Source organism: Callorhinus ursinus, unplaced genomic scaffold, assembly GCF_003265705.2.
Source record: "Callorhinus ursinus isolate GAN/ISIS: 27379988/994484 unplaced genomic scaffold, GSC_fseal_2.0 scaffold23, whole genome shotgun sequence".
Classification (NCBI taxonomy): Eukaryota; Metazoa; Chordata; class Mammalia; order Carnivora; family Otariidae; genus Callorhinus; species Callorhinus ursinus.
Window position 1 is genome coordinate 12067819 of NW_027397085.1, and position 25583 is coordinate 12093401.

The 25583-nt window shown below is 35.2% G+C and overlaps 1 protein-coding gene across 1 annotated transcript in view; it reads left to right on the forward strand.

Annotated features, from left to right (window-relative positions):
• SREK1IP1 (SREK1 interacting protein 1) overlaps positions 1-24822 on the forward strand; it is a 42626-nt gene extending 17804 nt beyond the window's left edge. Inside the window, exons 3-5 of the mRNA XM_025892370.2 lie at positions 3263-3406; positions 19338-19410; positions 21696-24822. Of these exons, the coding sequence (XP_025748155.2) occupies positions 3263-3406; positions 19338-19410; positions 21696-21885 (407 nt within the window). The 3' untranslated portion in view covers positions 21886-24822. The remainder of the gene's footprint in view (positions 1-3262; positions 3407-19337; positions 19411-21695) is intronic.
• The last annotated feature ends 761 nt before the right edge of the window (positions 24823-25583 follow it).

Consider the following 25583-nt stretch of genomic DNA (forward strand, 5'->3'; position numbering starts at 1 on the left):
GCTGGAAATGAAAAAGTGCTCAAAGCCAGAACAGGGAATGATAGCTGAAAACAGTGAGGTCCACAAGCCTACTGGGTAGACTTTTATGGACTAGGGAGTGAAGCCTTAGACCAGTGTGGGATGGCAGCTTGGCTGGAGTGGGGACTCTTACATAAAGCCCTACTGTTCAAAAGGCTGTGAAACAGGGATTAGAAAAATCCCATTCACTATCTAGAGAAAGTGGCAAGAAACTGTACTGTATGAGTTCCTACAAGATAATAATTAGAAGAAAAGGAATAATCAAGAATTGTTTACCCAAGCTTATGCCATGTATAAGTATGAGGAGTGAATTTACACTGCCTCCAGTGAGGCAGGAACTATTTTTCCAGGTTAAGAAATTAACATCGAAAATGGATCTGGTATTGGGGCACCTGGCCTGCTCAGGGGTAAAATGTGCAACTCTTGATCTCAGGGTCATGAGTTCAAGCCCCACGTTGGGTATAAGAGCTTACTTTAAAAAAAAAAAAGATTGGTCTGCGTGTGATTTCACTCATGTGGAATTTAAGAAGCAAAACAAATGAACATGGGAAACAAAAAGAGAGCAACAAACCAAGAAACAGACTCTTAATGATAGAGAACAAACTGAAGGTTGATGAGGGAAGTGGGTGGGGGATGGGTTTAATAGGTGATAGGGATTAAGACGGGCACTTGTGATGAGTACCTGGTGTTATATGTAAGTGATGAATCACTAACTTCTAAACCTGAAACTAATATTACAATGTATGTTAACTAACTGGAATTTAAATAAAAATGTGGAAAAAATTGGTCTGGTATCAAATTAGATAAAGAAACTTAAGTGCAGCTATTTGTCATTATTAATAAAACAACAGAGAAAACGAAAGATTGCATAAAAATTTTCAAAATAAAGGGACTGAGGAGCAAAGAGGAGATAGGTTAAATATTGTTGATATTCAGTGGTTTTTCTTACAAAAATGGCAACTTCATATGATTAAACTAATAACAACCAAAAGAGCATAGTAGAGGAATTTCAATATCAGACTTTTGAAGCAAGAGCAGTATTAAGAATAGAGATTCAAGAACAATGAAAAAGGTAAAATGATAATGATCTTGATTGTGCTTACTAATATAAACTCCAATTATTTATAGTAAAACCTGTATTACAAGGAGAAATTGGCAAAACTTTGATGATAGATGTACTTAGAAATTACACTATCAGAAGTTATTAGACAAAAATACGGTGGAGAAGATTTTAACAACAGAATAGACATAGCAGTCTATCCAACAGTGTGATATGTATTCTGTTACATACCCAATCATTTCATAAATTTACTAATGATAGTCCAGAAAAGAAATCTCAGCAAATAGCAAATAACTGATCTCATACAGAGGTATCTCATACAGAGCTACTTTCTGGTAGCAGTGTAATAAATTTATAAATCAACAAAAGCATAATTTGAAAACTCCATATGTTTGGAAACTGAAAAGAATACTTCTGAATGATTCATTTGGAAAGAAATCACAACAGAGGAAACTTGTTTCCAGCAGTATGGCAGACTGGATCCTCTTGCAAACAGTTAAGGAACTTGTATAAAATGTACAGTACATATTTTAGTTACAGTAGTGTTCTAGGAAGAAATAAGGAATTAGAGGACAACAAACAAAGGAAAGCAGGAATTCAAAGAGGTAAGACTTGGGGCGCCTGGGTGGCTCACTTGGTTAAGCGTCTGCCTTCGGCTCAGGTCATGGTCCCAGGGTCCTGGGATCAAGCCCCACGTCGGGCTCCCTGCTCAGAGGAGAGCCTGGTTCTCCCTCTCCCTCTGCTGCTCCCCCTGCTTGTGTGCTCTCTCTCGCTCTCTCTCTCTCTCTCTCTCTCTCGGTCTGTCAAATAAATAAAAATCTTAAAAAAAAAAAAGAGGTAAGACTTGAAGATATTTCCTGAACCCAGTGTTCATGAACTTGTGTTTTCGTGGGTTGGCAGAGTACAGGAGATAAAATCAAGGCCCAGGGTCCTGCCTAAAATTGGGACTCTAATAAGAGGTGTTCTTGTATAAATGTAGAACATACAAAGGATTTCACACTCAAAGTAAGAGAGAACTAGAAATAAGCCCTAGCACAGAGTTAGGATGAATCATTAGTGGGTCATGGAATCAATTATGTGGTTACCATCAGCACTGTTTATTGTTGTTTTTTATTTTTGTTTGTTTTTGAATATCAAATGTAATGCTTCAGGTAACTTTTTGTTTCATTGTTGATGAGTTAGTGTGTATTTGTATTTGAATGTGTATATGAGTACAAAACATAATACTGAGTGGCGAAAACTAGTTGCAGACTGATAGGTAAGTATAATTGAGTTTATGTTATAAAATAATCCAATATGCTGTTTTGGAAAGATAAATACCAACTGTAGTATACCAGCTTCTGAAGACAGAATAGAATGGGATTATGACAATGTTCCAAGGAATTATGCAAGATCCCCCCTTTTGTGTGCATGTGTGCGCACATGCATGCGACACGCCTGCAAACATTTACCTTAAAAAAAAAAAAACTAAGTGACTATGACAGAATGTTAACATGTAGGTGATAGGCACTTGGATATATATTGGCTATATAATTTCCTGTACTTTTGTGTTATTTGTACTATATGATTTTTTAAAAAGCTGTATCATGCACTAAGTAGGTAACTATTATAGTTTTATTATGGGGAGAGTCTTTAGGGGTGAATGATGTCAAAATGAAATTTATTTTTTCAGAATGAAATTTTTATTTAAGTGTTCTTTAGAAGAGCACCCCTGGGTGGCGCAGTCGGTTGAGCTTCCAACTCTTGGTTTAGGTTTAGGTCATGATCTCAGGATCATGAGATTGAGCCTTGCGTCAGGCTCAGCAAGGAGTCTGCTGGAGTTTCTCTCTCTCCGTCTCCCTCTGCCCCTCCCTCTGCTCTCTCTCTCTCTCTCAAGTGACACCTTTAATTAGATGAAAGCTATGTAGTTGCTATGTAATTAAGTACATAGAAAGGGAAAATACATGAAGTATGATGTAGCCAAAAATGCTTGTTAAATTAGAAGCCCTGGTGAAGAAAGGAAAAAGTTCTCTCTCTTGAGTGGTGCATTCAGGGAAAGCAAACTATGACCCATCAAATAATCAAAGTTTAAACATTATATTATTAAAATTATAATTTGTTTTTTAACCATGAGGCAAAAAACTAAAAATATATAATGTATATATTATTTTGTCATTCACATTTTTGTTTGTTTGTTTTACTTAGCTGGTCACCTGACATTTGAATGCCGTAATTTTCTCCGAGTGGACCCCAAAAGGGATATAGTTTTGGATGTGAGCAGCACAAGCAGTGAAGAGAGTGATGAAGAGAATGAAGAACTGAATAAATTGCAGGCATTACAAGAAAAAAGTAAGTAATGCTTTTTCTTTCCCTCCATCCTTTAAAAATGTTTCTAAACATTCTGCTTATGCTTATGTCATGTTTATTCTATTGTACTTATCATTTAGATAGCTTGTGTATTTTATGTAAGAGGTACTGCACAGGTAAGGAAATAGGCTTTGAATTTCTAGGTACTTTGCCCCAGATCAAACAGCTAATCAGTGTTAGAACCAGGAGGCAGGTCTATTTCTGATTCCACAATGCAGGTTTTGTTGTTGTTGTTTTTCCATCATACTAAGATGTGTCACATGGTACAAAGAGTCTGATTTTAAGACTTGGTTTGTAGACCTGTTTGGCCATTTTGTAGCATGTGACTTTCAGCAAGTCATTTAACCACTGTGAGCCTTAATTTCTTTGTGGGATATCACAAAGAATAGGTTTGTCAAGTTACACTCATTCAAATCAGAGATGCTAACCAGTAGCCAGGTTTACTAGTAATTTCAAGTATATACATGATCGTGAGGCATAGGGGAAGCTGCAAGAGTTCTAGGACCACCAGTATGGCTCCCCACATATTTTCTTTCTACTTCACAACCCACTCTGGCCAAGATTAACATGAGGTTTCTTCATTACTTACCCAAAAGAAGTCATTTAATCATGAAATATCTCAATTTTAAATCCATATAGTTACATTTTCCAGGGAGCCATGTCTCATGCATCCATAGATCCCAGGATTATGTACCATAAACAATCTTAGACAAACCAGCTACATCCTGTAAGCAGTCTACAAATAAGGATTCTCTTGCCAACAACTTGATCATGGATCTTTAGCTTTCAGAACTGTGAGAAAATAAATTTCTGTTACTTAAGTACACCTTCCCCCCCCCCCCCCCCCCCCCCCCCAATTCTCTAGTTAGCAAATACCACTCATTTGTTTCCAGGAGGTCTGTCATTAGCATGTTTACAGAGAGATTTAACTAAGTTACCTTTTTTCTCTCTTGGGGGCATCCTCCTCTCTCCTCAAAGAAAGAGAAGATTGCATACCTATTGTTTAACTATTTTTTTCCCATCGTGTGTATAAAATAGCCTATCCTTGCAATGGGGCTTTTAGGGATAAAATGTAATGCTGTATGTGAAAATACTTGGTAAACTTCAAAATGCCATATGGTCGATGTCACACACAATAAAAATGTAACTTGTTTGAGTATGGGTTTAGGCATGGAATGAGAGAGATACAAAAAAGTTTAAATCTTATTTTAGCTCATCAGAGAATAAACCGTATACACTTTAAAACTTTTTAAGCTTTCCATATTCCATCTAGTGAAGGTAAATGAAGTCAAATGCCAATGTAGTAGGACAGGCTGAGAAGGCAAGCGGAAGAGAGTTGTAAAAAGGGCAAACAAGACTTACATTACATATGAGTATATACAGCTTCAGGTAAAGATAGCTGCTTGGGTGTACGTACTTGATTTTATTAGCTACTGAAACACCACTGAAATGAGAGTGGAAGAATTTTTTTTTTAATATTTTATTTATTTATTTGAGAGAGAGAGAATGAGAGACAGAGAACACGAGAGGGAAGAGGGTCAGAGAGAGAAGCAGACTCCCCACTGAGCAGGGAGCCCGACGTGGGACTCGATCCCAGGACTCCAGGATCATGACCTGAGCCGAAGGCAGTCACTTAACCAACTGAGCCACCCAGGCGCCCAAGTGGAAGAATTTTTTAAAAAAAACATAAACCCACAAAGACAAGAAAAACAAGATAGGAAGCAATAGTAACAAAATTTTAAAAAGCAGATGGGTTTAGGGATAATGGATTGCACACTTGAGAAAGCTCAATCCTTTAATAGTAGGAAGTCTGAGGAGTAACCTGAGAATATACACTTTAAAACTCACCAAAGACTTGGTAATGAGTATCCTTAGGTACCTCTGTGAGGACATCTGTAAAGCTAAAAACAGAGGTTAAATATCTGACGTAAATCCCCTTCAATTCCCTTTGCCTACTCTGTGAAGCCAGGTGGCTTCCATCCATCACCTCAGCAGGCTACTACGTCTGTTTTCTAGACAGGGTAAAACAAAGAGTCTTTGAATTGGGACATACCAAACACAAATGAAAACAGTAAGTTAAAGTACAGAGAATGGCGAGAACCTTCCAGACATCTTCATCTGTTTGGTTCCCAGACTTATATCACTCAGGCAGAAGATTTGAAGATTTATCTCTGGGAGATCTGACTGGTCTAAGAAGAAAGACAGAAATAAAGATACCGACCTCAAGGATTCTTCAAGGACACAACATAGCCACATTACCAGCAAAGTTAAGATTTAGAAGTTTTCACTTGCTCAAAACGTCATGTGAGCTTTTTTAGACAATCAGGGAGCACTAAATTTCTGAAGAAAGACTCTCATGTGAAATATAGATACCAAAACCAACCAACCAGTGGAACAACTTGAAGGATACAGAGTTCTGTGCAGGGAGAAGAAAACAGAAATCATTAATGCCCAGTTTTATAGAAAGATATGCTACAGCACCCATGAAACAAGAATAAGATACTATAAAAAAGAACAAAACAAAAGAACTTTTGGAATTAAAAAAGAAGTAGACACTCAAAACTTGATAGAGCTGGAAGCTAAAGTTAAAGAAATCTAACAAGCAAAACAAGAGAAGGAAAAAAAAGGTAAGACAAAGAATCAGTATAGGAAACACTTCATTCAGATGAGCCCTAGAAGGAGAAAACAAGGAATTTCCAAGAACTGAAGGACATTAGTTTCCAGATGAAAGTGTTCAATAAGTACTAAGCACAGTGTTAGAAATAGACCCACACAAAGGCACATTGTTATAAAACTTTGTATCATAGGAAACAAGGAGAATATAATTCAAACTTCCAGAGTCAGGGATAAAACAGATCATAGGCAAAAGATCAAGAGTCAGAATAACTTTGTTCTGTAAAAAAATACTGGAATCTAGTAGATGTGGATAATGCTTTCAAATTTTTGAAGGAAAATTATATCCAAATTAGAATGATATACCCAACCAAATTATCAACCAAGTGTGAGATAGAATAAAGATCTTGGCAGACATTCAAAATAAAAAAAAAAATTACCTCTCACATACTCTTTCTTAGAGCACTGATTCCAGAGGTTTCTACCAAAGTAAGGGAGTAGACCCTTAGAAGGAAGACTTTCTAGGAAGTAGAGAAGATATGAAAGGAGTCTCTAGGGCATTTGTAGAGGAGATCTCAGGAAGACAGCCACACCAGTAACAGAGACTAGGCTGAAAGAGCAAAGTGAAGATTCTAGGAGAGAAAGCCTAAGATTGTCAATTCCACAGGGACAGTTTCCAGCCCATCCATCTCCACTGCCCTATCTAAAAACAAAAAACAAGAAAACCGAGAAAACCCAAACCAAACCAAAACAAAAACTCTAGTATCAGTGAGGCTGTTAAAGAACGCATAATTTAAACCTAGTTTTACAGAAAAGGAACTGAAGACAGATGACTCCCCAGGTCACTAACTTGCCACCATGAAACCAGCACTGTGGTCCGTGTTTCTTAACTACTAGTCTTATACTGTTTACGGTGTGGTGCTCTCCTTAGAGATCACCCAGTCTATTGGTTCTTCATCTTTTTTCCCTTCACCACATCGATCTCGAAGGGTAAAGTACACTCTCATCATGAATAGTGGTTTAGTCTAGAGGTGATTTTTCAGTAAGAAAACCTGGGACAGATCTTTCCCTGGCAGGAAAGGGAGGGAGTTAACATACCATACACCAGGATAGGGAGTAGTTGGTAAAACTTCCTTGTTAGAATCAGCTTTCCCTTAACCACACCTTGAGAATGACTGACTCAATATAGACTTTTTTTTCCCCCTTAAAAAGATACACTTGCCTGCGGTCACTTAAAGGCTCAGAACTTGTTTCCAAGTCTCCCACTCAGGAGAGTGCTTATTTCAGGGTATCATGCAGATTACAAAAAGTGTTATAAAAGGGATCCATATTTATTTCATGGTCATCTAGTGGAAGCCCAGTGACTGCCTACTTAGACAATAAACTGGTTCCTAAATACAGGGAGGAAAGGAGTATAGATGTTGTAGTTCTTAGTTCCATTGATAACTTTGTGATACTGCTTAGGATCTCTGATGGCGTGAGGGTAGAACACTGACTTGAGTGTGAGTTCTCATGCCATAGCCATTAGTGGTACTGAGGGCTCCTGAATCCTTCCTTGATTCTTAGAGGTGGGGAGCTCTTGAATCAACTCTCTTGAATAAGTTATGGTTTGGGGGGATTTTTCTTTTTTTTTTTTTCTGTTTAGGCTGGAATGGTACTACAAATCTTTTTTTTTTAAGTTTTATTGTTATGTTAATCACCATACATTACATCATTAGTTTTGGATGTAGTGTTCCATGATTCATTGTTTGTGCATAACACCCAGTGCTCCACGTAGAATGTGCCCTCTTTAATACCCATTACCAGGCTAACCCATCCCCCCACCCCCCTCCCCTCCAGAACCCTCAGTTTGTTTTTCAGAGTCCATCGTTTCTCATGGTTGGTCTCCCCCTCCGATTTCCCCCCTTCATTCTTCCCCTCCTGCTATCTTCTTCTTCTTTTTTTTTTTTCTTAACATATATTGCATTATTTGTTTCAGAGGTACAGATCTGTGATTCAACAGTCTTGCACAATTCACAGCACTCGCCATAGCACATACCCTCCCCAATGTCTTATCACCCAGCCACCCCATCCCTCCCACCCCCCCACCACTCCAGCAACCCTCAGTTTGTTTCCTGAGATTAAGAATTCCTCATATCAGTGAGGTCATATGATACATGTCTTTCTCTGATTGACTTATTTCACTCAGCATAACACCCTCCAGTTCCATCCACGTCGTTGCAAATGGCAAGATCTCATTCCTTTTGAAGGCTGCATAATATTCCATTGTGTATATATACCACATCTTCTTTATCCATTCATCTGTCGATGGACATCTTGGCTCTTTCCACAGTTTGGCTATTGTGGACATTGCTGCTATAAACATTGGGGGTGCACGTACCCCTTCGGATCCCTACATTTGTATCTTTGTGGTAAATACCCAGTAGTGCAATTCCTGGATTGTGTGGTAGCTCTATTTTCAACTGTTTGAGGACCCTCCGTACTGTTTTCCAGAGTGGTTGCACCAACTTGCATTCCCACCAACTGGGGGGATTTTTTTAATGACAATAAAAATAGTGAACCAGGAGAAAGCAAAGAATTTTTAGTGTACTTATGTTAATTAGTTGTTCTGCTTTTATGAAATAGAGACATGAAGGGGAAGAGAGCTAAATGTCACCAAATAAAACTCAAAACTTATTTTTGTACAAATTATGGTCTTTTTTGCTTCTGTTTACATTTGTTTCTATTATATTGTATGTTTTTCTGTGTTTTTAAGGAATTAAAAGAAAATCTTTCATTTAAAACAAAAGTCTAAATGACAAATACATCAATTTTTGACACGAATTAGAAAATGTGAGAGCAGGACTTGACATGGTTGGGAACAAGCATTGTTGTCTTATAGTACAACAACCTGGGACCCATGCAGCCTTATAAAATTGTATTACAAGTGCTGTGAACAGGGAAAGATTGACTAGTCCATACATAACGAGGATTATATGATCTTATTGACTCACTATGTGTGTTCGTGTGTGAACATGCTTGCTGTTTAGTGGCACTACCATGCTTTAGGAAGCTTATTAAGGTTTTATAGTGTGTTTTGAACTTGCTGAAGAAACTTGCCTTTGGAATTGTACATGATAGTAGCAAATATCTGAAGTCCTATTTATATTATAGTGTGCAGAAAGCCAACGTAAAAGGATTTTACTCTTTACAAAGTACCCAAGAAATTCAAGAGTATGGATTTTTTTTCTCATTCTATTTTACCTAGTGTTATTAAACACTAATCAGCTATTTACCTGTAACCAGGAGGTAGTCCTCTTCTCATATCTCATCCCTTAATATTTTATGATATTCTTTTAGTTTAGTCCAGAAAAGAAATGTATTTTGACAAATTTGGGGGTTTGGGCTTAGTTTGATGTTTTGGTTTGGTTTTGTTCGTTTAAGAAAGTTTTATGTTAAATTCATACTTGATATTATTTAAAGATGGTTGATTCTGAATGCTGCCCAGGAGAAAATGCCAAAATCAGGTATTTGCGTGTTACCATAATTGTGTCTTTTGTTCCCTTTAGTAACTGCTAGAATCAGATTCAAGCGAATGACTCCCAAGTGGTGGTTTCAAGCTTCATAAAGATGTGGCTTAAATGAATCCATGGCATAATTGGAATAAAACCTGTATTTGGCTCAAAATGTACTTTTCATAAGAAAGTTACAAAAGATATTTGCTAAGTAGTTGATTAGAAGGCCCACAAGTGAATGGAAATTTCGATGAATGGATCTAGGTTTGAAACAACTTAATCAGGTATTTAAAAGTAACTGGAGTAGCTACAAACCTGGTGACATATGCAAAGATCTATTGGCTGACTCTGCTGGTACTACTAGGATGGTTCTTGTTATATCCCAAAGTTAGCTCTAAGCACTGGATCATATCCTCTGACTGCTGTATGCTACACAAGAGACTACCACTCTTGCTGAACATAGAAAATTTAAGTGGTAAAGTACATAGGGTTTTTTTGCCTTCAGTTTTGTACTCCAAAGGTTGATTGTATTATTTTCCAAGAAAAATACTGTTTTGAAAAAACTCAGATCCTTTTCCTTATGCCTATCACATTTCAACATCCTGTCTCAGAAGACACTTCAGTAAATAGAGGTGGAATCATTTTAAGAGTGGTAGTATAGAAACAGTCAACCGTCTAAATCAAACTTTATCTTCAGTGCTTGTATTCTCATATACTATTATTGTCAATACTGCTAGTTCCTAAGGGTAGTAGCCAGGAAAAAAGATGTCTTGAATTCTAGAATTATTTTGTTTTATTAGAACTAATTTCTCCATATAACTGAGTCACTGGACTCCTTACCCATCATTCCTAAATGGAAGTGGTTATTTTTCCCATCGCTACTTATTTGCTTAGTTTCTTATAACTTTGGGGCAAGGGCATGTTTACGGTAGTCATTCTGAACTTACAGATACAAAAAAAATCTGCTCAAGAAAAGGCTAAAATGACTATTTTAATGTCAGATCAAGTCTGTTTCAAAACAAAGAATATTACTAGGGATAAAGAGGGTTTCTTTATAATGATAAAAGTGTTAGTGCAGAGGACATATGAAAAGTAAGTGTTTATGAATACTAAGTGGTGATGCACCTAATAACAAATTCAAACTGTATGAGACAAACTGCTAGAATTACCAGGGAAAATCCTTATGGATAAATAAATCCACAATTATAGTTGGAGATTTCAGCATTCCTCTCTCAGTAATTGATGGAACCAGTAGACAGTAAATCAGAAAGGATATATAAGACTTGAGTAACACTGCCAACCAACTTGACCCATTCAATATTTATAGAACACATCTCTCAACAAGAGCAGAATACACATTTGTTTTCAAGAGCGCAAAGAACATTTACCTAGATAACCTTATTATATGCTATAAAACAAATCTTAATACATTTTCAAGGGTTCACATTATGCAAAATATGTTCTCTAGCCACAAGGGAATTAAATTAGGACTTTAGTAACACCTTCCTAAAAAATTCCCCAATATATGTAATCTAACATACTTCTAAATAACCCATTGGGTCAAAGAAAAAAGGCAAAAGGAAATTAGAAAGTGTCATGAACTGAATGAACAAAAACATAATGTAATATTTATGGGATGCTCTTAAAGCAGTACTTAAAGGCAAATTTACAGCACTAAATTCCTGTATTAGAAAAGAAGAAATGTCTCATTTACAACCTAGCCTCTGCCTTAAACACTAGAAAAAGAAGAGTAATGAAACCCAAAGTAAGAAGAAAGAAAATAAAAAAGATCAGAGATGAAATCACTGAAATGGAAAATAGGAAAACAAAAGAGGAAATTAGTAAAACCAAAAGCTGGTCCTTTGAGAAGATCTATAAAATTGAAAAATTGCTCTCCAAACTGATCAGGTAAAAATGAAAACAAACAAACAAAAAAACCCCAGTATCAGAAGTGAAAGAAGTGACGATAGTACAAATTATACAGGTATTACAATAAGGGGAATATTGTGAAAAACCTATGCCAATAAATTGGACAACTTAGGTGGAATGGACAATTACTTGAAACATACAATCTACCAAAAACTCTTTGAAGAAGAAATAAACTGAATGGCTTACATCTATTAAAGAAGTTAAATGTTTAGTTTAAAAACTTCCAACAAAGAAAACTCCAAAGCTGAATGGCTTCTATCTTACTTCTACCAGATGTTGAAGGAGAAATAAAATCATTTCTACATAAAATCTTAAAAATTGAAGAGGAGGGAGTACTTTCCAATTCAATTTATAAGACCAGCATTTCCCTAATAACACTACAAGTAGAGACTCCTACAAATACAGGCACAAACAGAAGTTTAAGCAATTAAAAGAATTTTAGCAAACCAAATCCAACAATATGTGAAAAGGATGTTATGACCAATTGGTGTTTATCCCAGTAGTATAAGATTTGTTTCAGTTCAAACCCAGCCAAGGTAATTCACCATTTTTAATAGCTCTTTAAAAAAGAATACCTATATGATAATTACAGTATTTTAAGAAATTTTATGAGGAAGTTCACTGTCCATTTTTGATAAAAATACTCAGCAAACTAAGAAAAGAAGGGAACTTTATCAACTTGATAAAGGACATCTATAAAAAGCTGGAAGATTACATAATACCTAATGATGAAAGACTGAATGTTTCTATAACATAAGAAAGCAAAGATGTCCACTCCTACCACTTCTATTCAACATTGTAGTGGAGAGTCCAGCCACACAATAAGACAAGAAAAATCAAAGGCAGCCAGATTGGAAAGGAAGGAGTAAAAACTATTTACTGATGACTTTGTCCTCTATATAGAAATCCCATAGAATCTACCAAAAAAACTTGTAGAAACTGATAACGTAAGAACTAAGTTCATCAAAGTTATAGAATACAAGATTGACCAATGGGCAAAAAATCAACTGTATTTCTGTATTGTGACAATAAATCAAAAACTGAAATTTTAAAAATACCTTTTATAACAGCATTAAAAATGTGAAATACTTAGGGATAAATTGACAGATGTGCAAGTCTGGAACATACAGAACATTGCTGAGGGAAATTAAAGAAATGAATGAATCAAAAGATAGACCATATGCTTGGAATAAAAGATTCAGTCTTTTTAAGATGTCTGTTCACTCATTGAACGCTACATTGAAAACTAATGATGTACTACTGTATGTTGGCTAATTGAATTAAAAAAAAAAAGATGTGTGTTCTCCCCAACCTGATTTATAGATTCAAACTGATCACAATCACAATTCTAGCAGACTGTTTTAGAGCCACTTTTAAAGGTCTTGTGGAAATGTAAAGAATATAGAATAGCTAAAATACTTTGAAAAAGAGTAATAAAGTTGGAGCACTAGCACAACCTAATTTCAGGGCTTAGTGTAAAGCTACAAGTAATTAAGGCAGTGTTGTATTGATGTAAGGATAGATCCATGGAATAGAACAGACCCATACATTTATGGCCAATTGATTTTTTTAAACTTTTATTTTCAAAGAATTATAGATTTACATGCAGCTGTAAGTGATAATACAGAGAGTACTTTGTACCCTTTATGCAGTTTCCCTCAATGGTAACATCTTCCAAAATTGTTGTACAATATCACAACCAGGATTCTGACATTGATAGAGTCAAGATAAAGAATATTTCTGGCACCACAAGGGTCACTCATATCGCCTTTTTAAAAGCCACACCCACTTCTCTCTTGTCCTTACTATGTTCTTAATTTCTGGCAACCAAAAATTTGCCATTTCTATAATAAAATTTCAAAAATGTTTCATAAATGGATTCATATAGCATATAATCTTCTTAGATGGCTTTTTCCACTAGCTGTAATTCTCTGGAGATGCACTCAGGTTGCTGCATATTTCAATAGTTTCTTTTTATTGTAAAATAGTATTTAAGTCTATGATCCTTTTTGAGTTGATTTTTGTATGAGAGACTTAAGCCAAGTTTTAGTCTTTTGCTTAAAGATAACCAATTGTTCCAGCACTCTTTGTTGGAAAGCTATCTTTCCTCCATTGAATTGCTCTTGCGTTTTTGCCAAATATCAGTTGGTCATATTTGTGTCTGTTTCTAAATTGTCTTCTGTTTCATTGATCTATGTGTCTTTTCTTCCATCACTGCCACACGGTCTTGATTAACATAGCTATATAAGTCTTAAAATTGAGTAGACTGATTTTTTTTTTTAAGATTTTTATTTATTTATTTGACAGAGAGAGACACAGCGAGAAAAGGAACACAAGCAGGGGGAGTGGGAGAGGTAGAAGCAGGCTTCCCGCCGAGCAGGGAGCCCGATGTCCTGGGATCATGACGTGAACTGAAGGCAGACGCTTAACGACTGAGCCACCTAGGTGTCCCTATTCCTGTTTTTGCTTAGAGTATTTATTATGAAATCATTGTCAGATTTTGCTAAAAGTATTTTCTGCATTGATCAGTATGATATTATGATTTTTCCTTAGCTTGTTAATATGGTAGATTATATTATTGATTTTTGAAAACTGAACCAGCCTTGCATCCCTGAGTTCTATTTGCTAATATTTTGTTAAGGATTTTTCCATCTATATTCATGAATCATGTTGGTCTATAGTTTTCTTATTTTGTACTATTTTAGGCTGATTTTGGTATCAGAGTAACAGTGACATAGAATATTGAGATTTCATTCTCTTCTATTTTTTGGAAAGATTGCATAAGATTTGTATTAGAGTGGTGTTAATTTTTCTTTAAATGTTTGGTAGACTTCTTCAGTGAAGTTATCTGGGCCTGAAGATTTCTTTTTGGGAGTTTTAAAATTACAAATTCGATTTCCTCAATAGTTAAAGGGTTATTGAAATAATCTATTTCATGTGAGATGAGTTGTGGCAGTTTGTTTTTTGAGAAAGGGGTCCATGTTGTCTAAGTTGTCAGATTTATTTCACTTATCCTTTTGATGTATACAAGGTCCACGCTGATATACCTTTTTTTTCATTCCTGACACTATTAATTTGTGTCTTTTTTTCTTTCACATTTTGCTAGAGATTTGTCAGGTTTATTGATCTAGCTCCTTGTTTTATTCTTTTTCTCTATTTTTTTTGTTTTCAATTTCATTAATTCTTGTGCTTTATTATTTTCTTTTATTGTTTTCTTCCTTCTACTTGCTTTGCGTTTATTTAGCTTTGTCCCCTTAAGATTCAAGCTTAGGTATTATTAATTTGAGACTTCTCTTCATTTCTCTTGTAAGCATTTAGTGCTATAAATTTTCCTGTCAGCACTGCTTTACTGTGTTCCACAAATTTTTATGTATTTCACTTTCATTCAGTTCAGTGTGTTTTGTTTTCCTTGAGACTTCTTTGCCTCATGGATTACTTTTAAGTGTTGTTTTCTTTCTTTTACTGATCTCTTATTTGAATCCATTATGGACAGAGGCATAACTTCGTATATGTTCAGTTCTTTTAAGTTTGTTAAGATTCGCTTTATGACCCAAGGTATATTCTATCTTGGGCTGAGTGTTTTTTAAATATTGTTTAGATTCTGTTGATTGATGGTATTGTTGAGCTCTTCTCTATTCTTGCTGACTTTGTGTATGGTATCTATTAATTGTTAAGAGTGAGATGTTGAAGTCTCTACCATTGTAGATTTGTCTGCTTCTCCTTTCAGGTCTATCAGTTTTTGGTTCATATATTTTTAGTTGTTTGGTGCATACACATTTAGGATATGTCTTGTTGGTGAGTTGAAACTTTTATTATATTATGCCTCTTTCTCACACTGGTAATTTTCTTTGTTCTGATGTCTGTTTTACCTGCTACTCTAGCTTTTCTTTGATAATGTTTGTTTGATGTATCATTTCTATCCTTTTATTTTCAGTGTGTCTATGTCATTTTAATTGAGGTGGGAGTCTTTTTTTTTTTATAAAGATTTTATTTATTTGAGAGAGAGAATGAGAGAGAGAGAGAGAGAGCATGAGACGGGGGAGGGTCAGAGGGAGAAGCAGACTCCCCGCTGAGCAGGGAGCCTGATGTGGGAGTCTTGTAGACTGTGGATGGATGGATCATATTTTTCAATCCATTCTGCCAATTTCTTTTAATTGGTATCTTTTTTTACATTAATTATTTAAATGTTAGGGCTAATCCTGCCATTTTATTATTTGTTTTCTGTTGACTCTCTCTGTTTTTCATTCTTGTTTCTTTTTTCCTGCCTTCTTGTGGTTGCTTGAATATCTTTTAGGATTACCTCCAGTGCTTTGACTTAGCCGTAGTGTCCCGTGAACACTTTAGAAGTGCATTTTGATTTATCTGTAAGTGTCTTTGACTATGTCCATAGTGTTTTTAAATTTTTCTATGGTGTTTGTATAACAATTTTTGGTGGGTGCTCTAGGTTTTATATATACATAATTAGTCACAGTCTACTGGTGTTGTCATCTTACCAATTCAAGTGAAGAGTAGAAACCATGCCTCCCTTTATTTCCCTTTAACTTCTCCCCTTTATAATACCATTGTCTTCAATATGTTCTCTACATACACTTAGAACCATATGAGACAGTGGTACAGTTTTTGCTTCCACCATCAAACGTAATTTAGGAACTCAAGAAAAGGGAAGCTTATTGTACTCATGTTTTTGCTTACTATGTTCTTTCTTCTCAATGTTCCAGCGTTCCTTCTTTTATCATTTCCTTTCCATTTAGAGAACTTCCTTTAGCCATTCTTTTAGGGTCTATCTGCTGGTAACACATTCTTTTACTTTTTCTTTGTCTGAGTATGTCTTGATTTCTCCTTCATTCCTGAAGGATATTTTTACTGGGTAGAGGATTCCAGGTTGACATTTCTTTCAGCACTTAAAAAATGCTGCGCCCCTTACTTCTGGCTTCCATGCTTTCTAATAAGAAATCTGCTTCCATTCTAATTGTTTCACTCACATAAGTAATGTATTATTTTTCTCTGGCTACTTTCAAGATCTTTTTTCATTAGTTTTCACAGGTTAAATTGTCATATGTCTTGATATGGATTTCTTTGGGTTTATCAAACTGTTTGGGATTCCACTCAGCATCTTGAGTCTTTATGTCCCTTGCCAAATTTGGGAAGTTTTCAGCTATTATTTTTTTAAGTACTTTTAAAGCCCCTCCTTCTTTATACTCTCCTTCCAGGACTTGAAGTGACATAAGTATTGTATCTTTTGTTACTGTCCCCTAGATTCCCGAGTCTCTTCTCTTTAAATCTGTTTCCTTTGCATTGCTCAGATTGGGTGATTTCTGTTGTTCTGTTCTCCCATTCAGTGATATTTTTCTTCAGTGCTTGACATTCTGCTATTGAGCCCATCCACTGAGTATTTTAATTCCATTTATTGTATTTTTAGTTCTAAAATTTCTATTTTGTTCTTCTTTGGATTTTCAGTTTCTTTGGGGCTTTCATATTTTTTCATTTGTTTTCAGCATCTCGTTATTCTTCATAGAAACATTTTTATAACAGCTGCTTTAAAATCTTTTTCAGATTATTTTAATAATCTCTCATTATGGTGTTGTCATATTCATTGTTTCAATTTTTCATTCAGTTTGAGATCTTCCTGGTTCTTGACTTGCTGAGTTCTTTTCAACTGAAACTTATGTTATATTATGAATCTCTGACTTTTCTTAAACCTTCTCCTTTACCTCATTTTCTCTAGTACCCACCGCAGAAGGAAAAGTGGGGATGCTACCTTGTGACTGCCAGGTGGAGACAGAAGTTCTGTTTCCCCACTCAGGTTCCACAAACACTCAAAGTGGTGGTGACTTCTTGTTACTGCTGGATGATGGTAGGGAGTTCCAGCTCCCTATTCTGGTAACCCATGGTGGGAGTGGTCTTGTTACTACTGAGTGATAATGAAGGCCCTGACTTTCATTAGATCTCCTCTGACAACACTTCACTGTAGATGGGAGGGGTTCCTCGTTAATACTGGGTGGCAGCAGAAGTCAAGGCTTCCTAAATGGTCTCCACTGACACTATTAGTGGAGATCTCTTTACTGGCCAATAGAGATGAAAGTCCTGGACGCCTGCTTAGACTTCTCAGGCTGGGGAATTGAGGTGCCTTATCACAGCTTTACAAGGGTGGAATGTCTAGGTTCCCCACCTACCCTCTGCTGACATGGGCGGGGGTGGTGCCAGTTTTTCTGTGGTGGTTGACTTCAGTAAGGGCAGTTATTATCTGCCAGCTACCTGTCCCTAGGCTGTCCCTGTTTTGGTCCTTTGGCTAAAGAAATCAGGCTTTTGTTGGGGGATTTTTGTCTGTACCTGTTGACATTGCCAGGTTGCCTGCTTCTTCAGCTCCAGGTCTGGGCTATAGGAAGCAAGAATTCCAAGGAACTCACTACTGTGTCATTCTCTGGGTTTCAAGATCCTTAGCTTGTCTTATTTCTACTTTTCAGTTTTTTATGTTTGTTTTTATAATGTCTGGTATTTTTAGTTGAACTTACCGGGAGGAATAGGAAAAGTACACTTACTTCATCGTCCCAGAAGCAGAAGTCTAATTGATTTTTTTTTTCCTGTCCAACTGATTTTTGACAAAGGTGAAATAAGTTGCAAAATATTATATATGCCACTGTATTTGTATACCATATAAAATATCATATATCCATCTTTCAAAAGAGAGGAAAAACTTGGGACTTATACATAACCATTTTACGTAAGTACTTGTATGTGTATATTTGGTTATTAGAGAGCAAGCTTAGAAGAAAACACACCAAATTGCATATTTTAGAAACAAGTTAGAGAATAGTATATATCCTTTCCTTCAGGGACACCATTGACATAAATATCAGATCTATTGTTATTGTCCTGGGATCCTGACATCATGAACCTAGAATCCCATGATGCTAACTAAGTTTGTCTGAGAAAGAAAATTTTAAAAAGCTGTATTCAAAGGGCACCTGGCTGGCTGAGTCAGTAGAGCACACGAGATCAACCCTCTTGATCTCAGGGTTGTGAGTTCATGCCTATGTTGGGCATGGCATCTACTTAGAAAGAAAGAGAGAGAGGGAGAGAAAGAAGGAAAGAAAAACTGTATCTGATTGTATTGTTTTGTTTTTTAAGACCTGAAATGCTACCCACCAAATTGTTGATATTGATTCACTATAGGAATTAATCGTGGAGTACATGAATTTTTTACATAATGTACCTAGCAGTGATTGAAATTTTTATAAAGAGCATATAATATTTTTATAAGCTTCTTAATAAATAAAAATAATCAATGGACCGTAAGGGTATTAAGCTAAGTGAAATAAGTCAGAGAAAGACAAACACTGTCTGATTTGACTTATATGTGAGACCTAAAAAATAAACAAAAAAGCCAAGCTCATAGATACAGAGATTTGTGGTTGTTAGAGGCAGGTGATAAGGGTGGTCAAAAGGTATAAACTTCCAGTTATAAAATAAATTAAGTCATGGGGATGTAATGTACAGTATGTTGACTATAATTAATTGTACCGTATTGTATATTTGAAAATTGCTAGGAGAGTAGATCTTAAGAGTTCTCATCACAAGAAAAAAAATTTTGGGTAACTATGTAACATGGTGATAGATGTTAACTATACTTAAAGTGATTATTTTGCAATGTATACAAATATCAAACCATTATGTTGTACGCCTGAAAGTAATATAATGTTATATGTCAATGATACCTCAATTTAAAAAAACCATCAAGAAAGGAGAAATTGTTACAAGAAAAGCGCAATATCCTAACCAATGAAATTCATCACCAACAACTGAAATAAAAAAAATGTATATATACCATATCAGTATGTAGATTCATGGTATCCTGATTCTTTTCCCTCTACACACAGGAGTAAATGAAGAAGAGGAAAAGAAAAAAGCAAAAAGCAAAGAGAAAATCAAGTTGAAAAAAAAAAGGAAAAGGTATTTTTTAACATCATTGTTTTTTAAAAGTGGGACTATGAATCCAGGATGGATTATAAAATTTTATTTTTTGTGTGTTGTCCAATTAATATGACACTAATTTTTTTCTTAATGGGAATTAGATACTCAGTTGTTTCAGTAAAATGAAGTCATGAATCAAAAATAAAGTTGATACTCAGCCATCTTTTTTTTTTTTGGAGCAAATTAAGGTATAAATAAATAATAGCCACCCTCCCTTCTTTTATGTGTTCTATCTAGAATTTTGAGTTTAAAACGTCAGCCAGGCTTTTAATTGGATGATTTCTAAATTCTTTACATATATATTTTGTCTTCATATATATGAATTTGGAGCTTAAATATTTGTATTCTCAAAATATCATTGCCATGGCTACAAAATAAAGTTACTAATATGATTTATATACTCACTTATGATGCTGAAAATTCCTTCAGGTCTTTCACAACCCTCATCAGCCACCTATGAGTTTTTAGTATCAACTCTTTTAACAACTGACTGGTTAAAGAAATTGATCAAAAGAATTAAGAAGCAGTTTCTTTTATGGTAAATCAGTACAGTTTCACTTACACTAGAATAAACATACAGACACATTTTTTAAGGCCCTTGACAGTAGTAATGTCTGGCTTGGACCCTAGTTCTCTAACAGAGTAGGTTCTGCATGTCATGCATTACTTCATAGAGCATTTAATATGTACATTTTAACACCTCAGCTACTTTATAAATTGGAAAAGTTTGTTTTCTCTCAAATGTTGGGAGTTAAATAATCTTTAACATAAAAACTAATAGGAAGGTAGAGCTCAGTGTATTTTGTAGTCTGACTCGTGTATTGTTCAGTCATTTGCATAGCACAGCAAGATGGATTGCTTATAGGAAAAATGAAATTATCTATTTTCCAAATTCTAATATACTTATTTTATCATAACAGATTATTTATTCAAGACTGGGGTCTCACAGATCTCAGGCAGGGCCCGAAATTAAATGAACTTTTCTAGGCATACTTAGCAGAGATTTTGCCACCTAATAGAATTGTTGTGTGCAAGTCTAACACTGTATCTTAAAAATGAGAATCCAGGACCAAAAAGCCAAAGAAAAATGTACAGGCAAAGAAGCTCTAGTCAGAATCCACAGGTCAAGCAGGGTCTTTAAAACAGGAAAACAGACAAGAGTTGACAATAATGGAGTTGAAGAGGGAACTAGAGAATCCATGAGAAAATAAGCCCAGGAAACAGCCAAGAATCCAAGTAAGGTAGACAAGATGGAGGAGGGAATAGAGCATCACAGAAACAGGGGAAAGCTTGGGGCTCCCACACAGGACTCCTGAGTCACTCTACAGACCCGGCCTTAGAGTCTCATGCATTTATGTTTTCCCTCCTGTATGTCTCTTTCAGGTTTTCTTGGTTTGGGCTTTAACTTCTAATGGTTAGATCACTCAACTATCTCTTGAGGATTTTACCTTGACTCAGTTTCTGTCTTGTCGCACATTTAGAGTTTGGGTATGGGCAGATTATTGTATACCTGTTTATATAAGATCTTAAGAGATGGCTTCTCTGTTTTTTGTTACTTTTCTTTTTTTTTTTCATAGTAGAGGAAGGAATTATATAGTTCCCCCCTAATTTTTTATTAGAGTAATATTAGAAAAATAAAGAATAATGCTATAACATCTTCATTTATTTATATTCATTCAAATGCATCTTTTTTGTAACTAGTGAAAATTACTTTGGAATGCAAGTGCTCATCTGTATCACTCTGCATCTAGAAGATTGAAGTATTCTGACTTGAAAAATCAAAAGAATTAACAAAAGTGCTTTCATTTTGCTAATTTTCAGCTTTCACCCATTGATACCGAGGTACAATTGCATCTTTTTGTAACTCTTTTAAGAGACTTTGCTAACAACTTACTGCATATGCGAATGAATTGTATATATAATAAAGGCTTGGTAAATGACACTTTGCTCACCTTAGAATATTTTGAAGGGTATGACAGGATGAAAAACTGAAAATCAAAGAAAAATCATTATATCCTTACTGAGTTTAAAACTTATTACTAGAGTTGAGCAGAATAGAGTTACTTGTCAGTTTCTGTGGCCAAGGAGCAAAAATTCCCAAGTCAGTATTTTAAGAGAATACAAATATGTAAAGCACATTTTGAGTTTCTTTGTTTATGTCCCACCTTGCTCCAAAAATGATTTAAGGCAATTAAAATCTCATTTAAAATTTACCTATCAGCCATAAATGCAGTTATCAGTCAGTATGTATGTATTGCCCATAGGTCTTACTCATCCAGTTCCACTGAAGAGGACACTTCAAAACAAAAGAAACAAAAATATCAGAAGAAAGAAAAGAAAAAAGAAAAAAAGAATAAGTCAAAAAGGGGGAAACATCACAAAAAGGAAAAAAAGAAGAGAAAAAAGGAAAAGCATTCTTCCACCCCTAATTCTTCTGAGATCTCCAAAAAGTAACTGAATCTTCAGCCTAAGCCATTAAATTTTAAAATTTGGTTTTGAAAGTTATCTGACCTTCCTTGGAATTTGCTATATAATTATGCTTTGCAATAAATCACGGCCTTTTCCATATAGACTTTTTTTTCATATATGGGACCATTGTCATCTGGCAATACATTTTTAATGTGCTGACTCTATAAAGTATTGTATCAGTCTTATTACTTGGTAGCCATGCCCCAAGTATAGTTATTTGTACATACAAAACACATTATTTTTGGTATTCATGACTCTTTGTCTGACTAGTGTTATTACTTCATAAGTTGATTGTAAATGGCTTTACTACAGTCAACACAGGTATTCTACCTAGCACTTAATGAGTGTTTGCTGAATCAAGGGTCCACCTTCCAGTGATAAAGTGAGGTAGGGGATAATGCTTTGCTCTTGACTCTGAAAAATTAATAGCTTTATATCCTATGATAATATATAAAGGTAGTGAAATTTTTCACTGTTGTTTTTAAATCTCAAACCTTTTTTGGAAGTCATAGGAGATGAAGCTGCTTTATTGGTTTTAACTAGGACATATGAAATGAATGGTGTTGGCAGGAAGATGATAATGAAAATACTTATAAGGAATTTTTACTGTTACATGAAACACAGAGTGTCTAGTACCTGCCTCCCCTGTTATTGTAACAATTACAATTTTCTTCCTTGTTTAAAAAGACAAGAGTAGCTCAACCTCATAGAGATGATGCTGTGTTGGGTAGAATTTTTAGGATAGACTCCTGGGTTGTTTTACAAATGTGCCATATTGGCATCTCTTCAAGTGATACCTCAAACACAGAACTTTTTAATTAGGAGAATGACAGCTAAATCATCGTTAGAGCTGATTTTTATTGTATTCTGTATGTAAATTTTATGAAGCTTGTTTCTATGAGTAATGTGGAAAATTTTTATAAATGTGAACATATATATTTATTTGTCTAAAATAATTTGTAGTTTTGAAGCAGGTTTCACACTGAATTTATGGTTTCAAAAATGACCAGTTTGGGGTGTTTCTCTCTTTTACTTCAGTCATAGACCTTAAGAGCAGTCACAAAAATTTAGGATTAAGAATTTTATTCTGTACTTTTTAAAATATAAGAGCCAGGGAGTTGCATCATGAAAGCCTTTATATAACAATGGAAATTTTATATTGGTAAGCATTTTCAAACATATATTAGTAGATAGAAGTGTTTCTTACATTTTTAATTTCACAATGATCAGTGAATCAGTGAAACTTACTTTGCTTAGTTTTTAGATAGGCCTGACACCCACTGAGTTAAACACTTACTATTATAGCAGCATCAGACATCACTCAGTTATCATGGCTTGGCACCAAAGACTGCATGTACCTCACTGTGGTGCAGTTAGAAATTTTCAAGTCACTGACCTACAGACTTGGCTACAGGTGAAATCATTTTGGTGAAATCAGGTAAGTACACGTAACCTCACAAGCTGGAAAGGTGTACTGATTCTTTGTTCATCCAGCTCCCCTCGCTGGCATGACCTCAGTCAGAAGGGGGCGTGGAGGGCAGCTTCCTAACTCCTCATACCTGTGCTTACCTTATTCCCATTCTAGGGAAGCTATGTCCACATCCCTACTCTAGCGTTATAGCTGAGGAAGTTTTCACACTTCTAGCTTTTCCATAATCTAATTTAGTCAGATGGCCTCCTCAAAAAGAAACCCTTTTTTTTTTTAAGTAGTTCTATCAGTTGTGGAAGAGAAACAGAGTTATTAGGTTTTTAAGGGATTGTTTGGCCTTTGCTGTATTTTACATATTTTTTAAACTGCATTTTATGAAAATACAGTTCTTTGGTTATTATGATGAAAAAATAAAGAAAAATTTTAAAAATGATTGAAAAATGTTACATGCACAAGGATGACCTCATCCTATTAAGTGTATAACATGGTTTAATATGCTAATAATTATAGTGAAACAAAGTTAATTCAGGTATTGGTGACTTTTATTTCTGTTTATTGTAGAGATTATAAATAGGCTCATTAGATTTGTTTTCTGAATGGGGACACAATTAATAATGGTCTAGAAGGGTTATGTAAAATTCAGCACTCATTAACTAATACAGGGTGCAAATTAAAAAAATTTAATGCTCAGTAATTTTTTCCACTAGATAATATTCTTGGAATTATTCTTAAGTAAATTCCCCATAGTATGAGAATAGTTTATGAAATCTCTCATCTGAATAAAATTCATTTCTTTTCACTAATTTTCTTCTAAAGTAATTTTGTTGTTGGGATTGGATACAGATCTCACTCATAAATTTTAGAAGATTAGTGAAATTTTCCCTGAGGCAGTATGTAGCAGAAGGAAAACTGAATCTAACAGAAAAATCCAAAAAGTCCTGGCCTTTCTAACCACCTGTCTGACTTTCAACTAAATCATTTAGCTTCTCTGGGCCTTGGTGTCTTTCATCTATAACATATTATACCCATTTATCTCTGAGACCTTTTCCCCTCCTTAATGTATATGCTTATCAATATTTTAGTACAATTCAAGTAATATTCATTTTAGAAATTATTATAGGTAAGAAGGTAGCATTCTGTAATGGTAAAGGTTGAATTTACTAAAATAACTGTTAATTAAACACATTCAACTTCTTTAAGCAGTTAATTGATATTTGGTTTACATTCTTACCAACCAATGTGTGTCATTTTCACTAGATGCATATGGAATTTATGTTTAGCTTTGTATCTGTAACCTGATTATCTGAATACTCTGAGGCTGTTGCTTTTAGCTAATGGATCTACTCCCCACACAATTCCCTCTTTCTTTTCTCAATTATCATCTGTTGGCTAAAATCTATCCGAGGTATCCCCAGTTGTTCACCCTTCATACGTATCTGTTTACATCTTTGGTTCTCGGAGGCCAAAACATCAATAAATAAGGAGTAAAACAATTTATGTGTCTGTATTTACAATTCACTCTGTCTAAAATTATATAACTCTAGGTCACCTGCAATTAAACTAGGTTGTGGAGTTATTATAATGTTGATAAAAATGCCGTCAGTTCCTTTCTTCAACAAACATTGATTGAGCACCTGGCATGGCAAACACTGCTAAGTACTGGGGATACAGAGAATCATAAGACTCCTTTGCTTCCCTAAAGAGGTTCTTAGTTTAGTTGTTAGGAGAAACAGCAGAACACATCACTGCGTGGTAAGTGCAGTAATTGACCTGAGCATGTGTTTATAGCAACACAGAAGGCTACTTAGCTTGCCTGGAGAAGTTAGAAGAGGCAACCTAAAGAAAGTATTGTTTGATTTAGATTTTGATGGAGGATGAAGGTGGAAGTCCTGGCAGTTACGAGTGCGTACTATGAACAGAGACCACAACAGAAAAAACTGAGTTGTGTGCGTGTCAAGGATTGCAAGCAATAGGTGAGGCAGGAAGTGGGAAGAATTGAGACTACTACCGAAGGTTCACAGGAACACGAGAAAGCAGTCTTAAGTCCCATGTTTGGAAGCTTGGACTTGAATCTCATGAGACACCATGAGAGAGTTTTAAGGAAAGAAATGGCTTTTAGTGAGGTTTGGTTTCATCCATTTCAAAATCCAATTAAACAGTTTTTAAAAGATGAAATTGCTCTCATGAGAAGGCCACATGGAAAATAACTTGAATCTTCTGTGTCCTGTTACGTGTATGTTCCTGTTACGGCCTC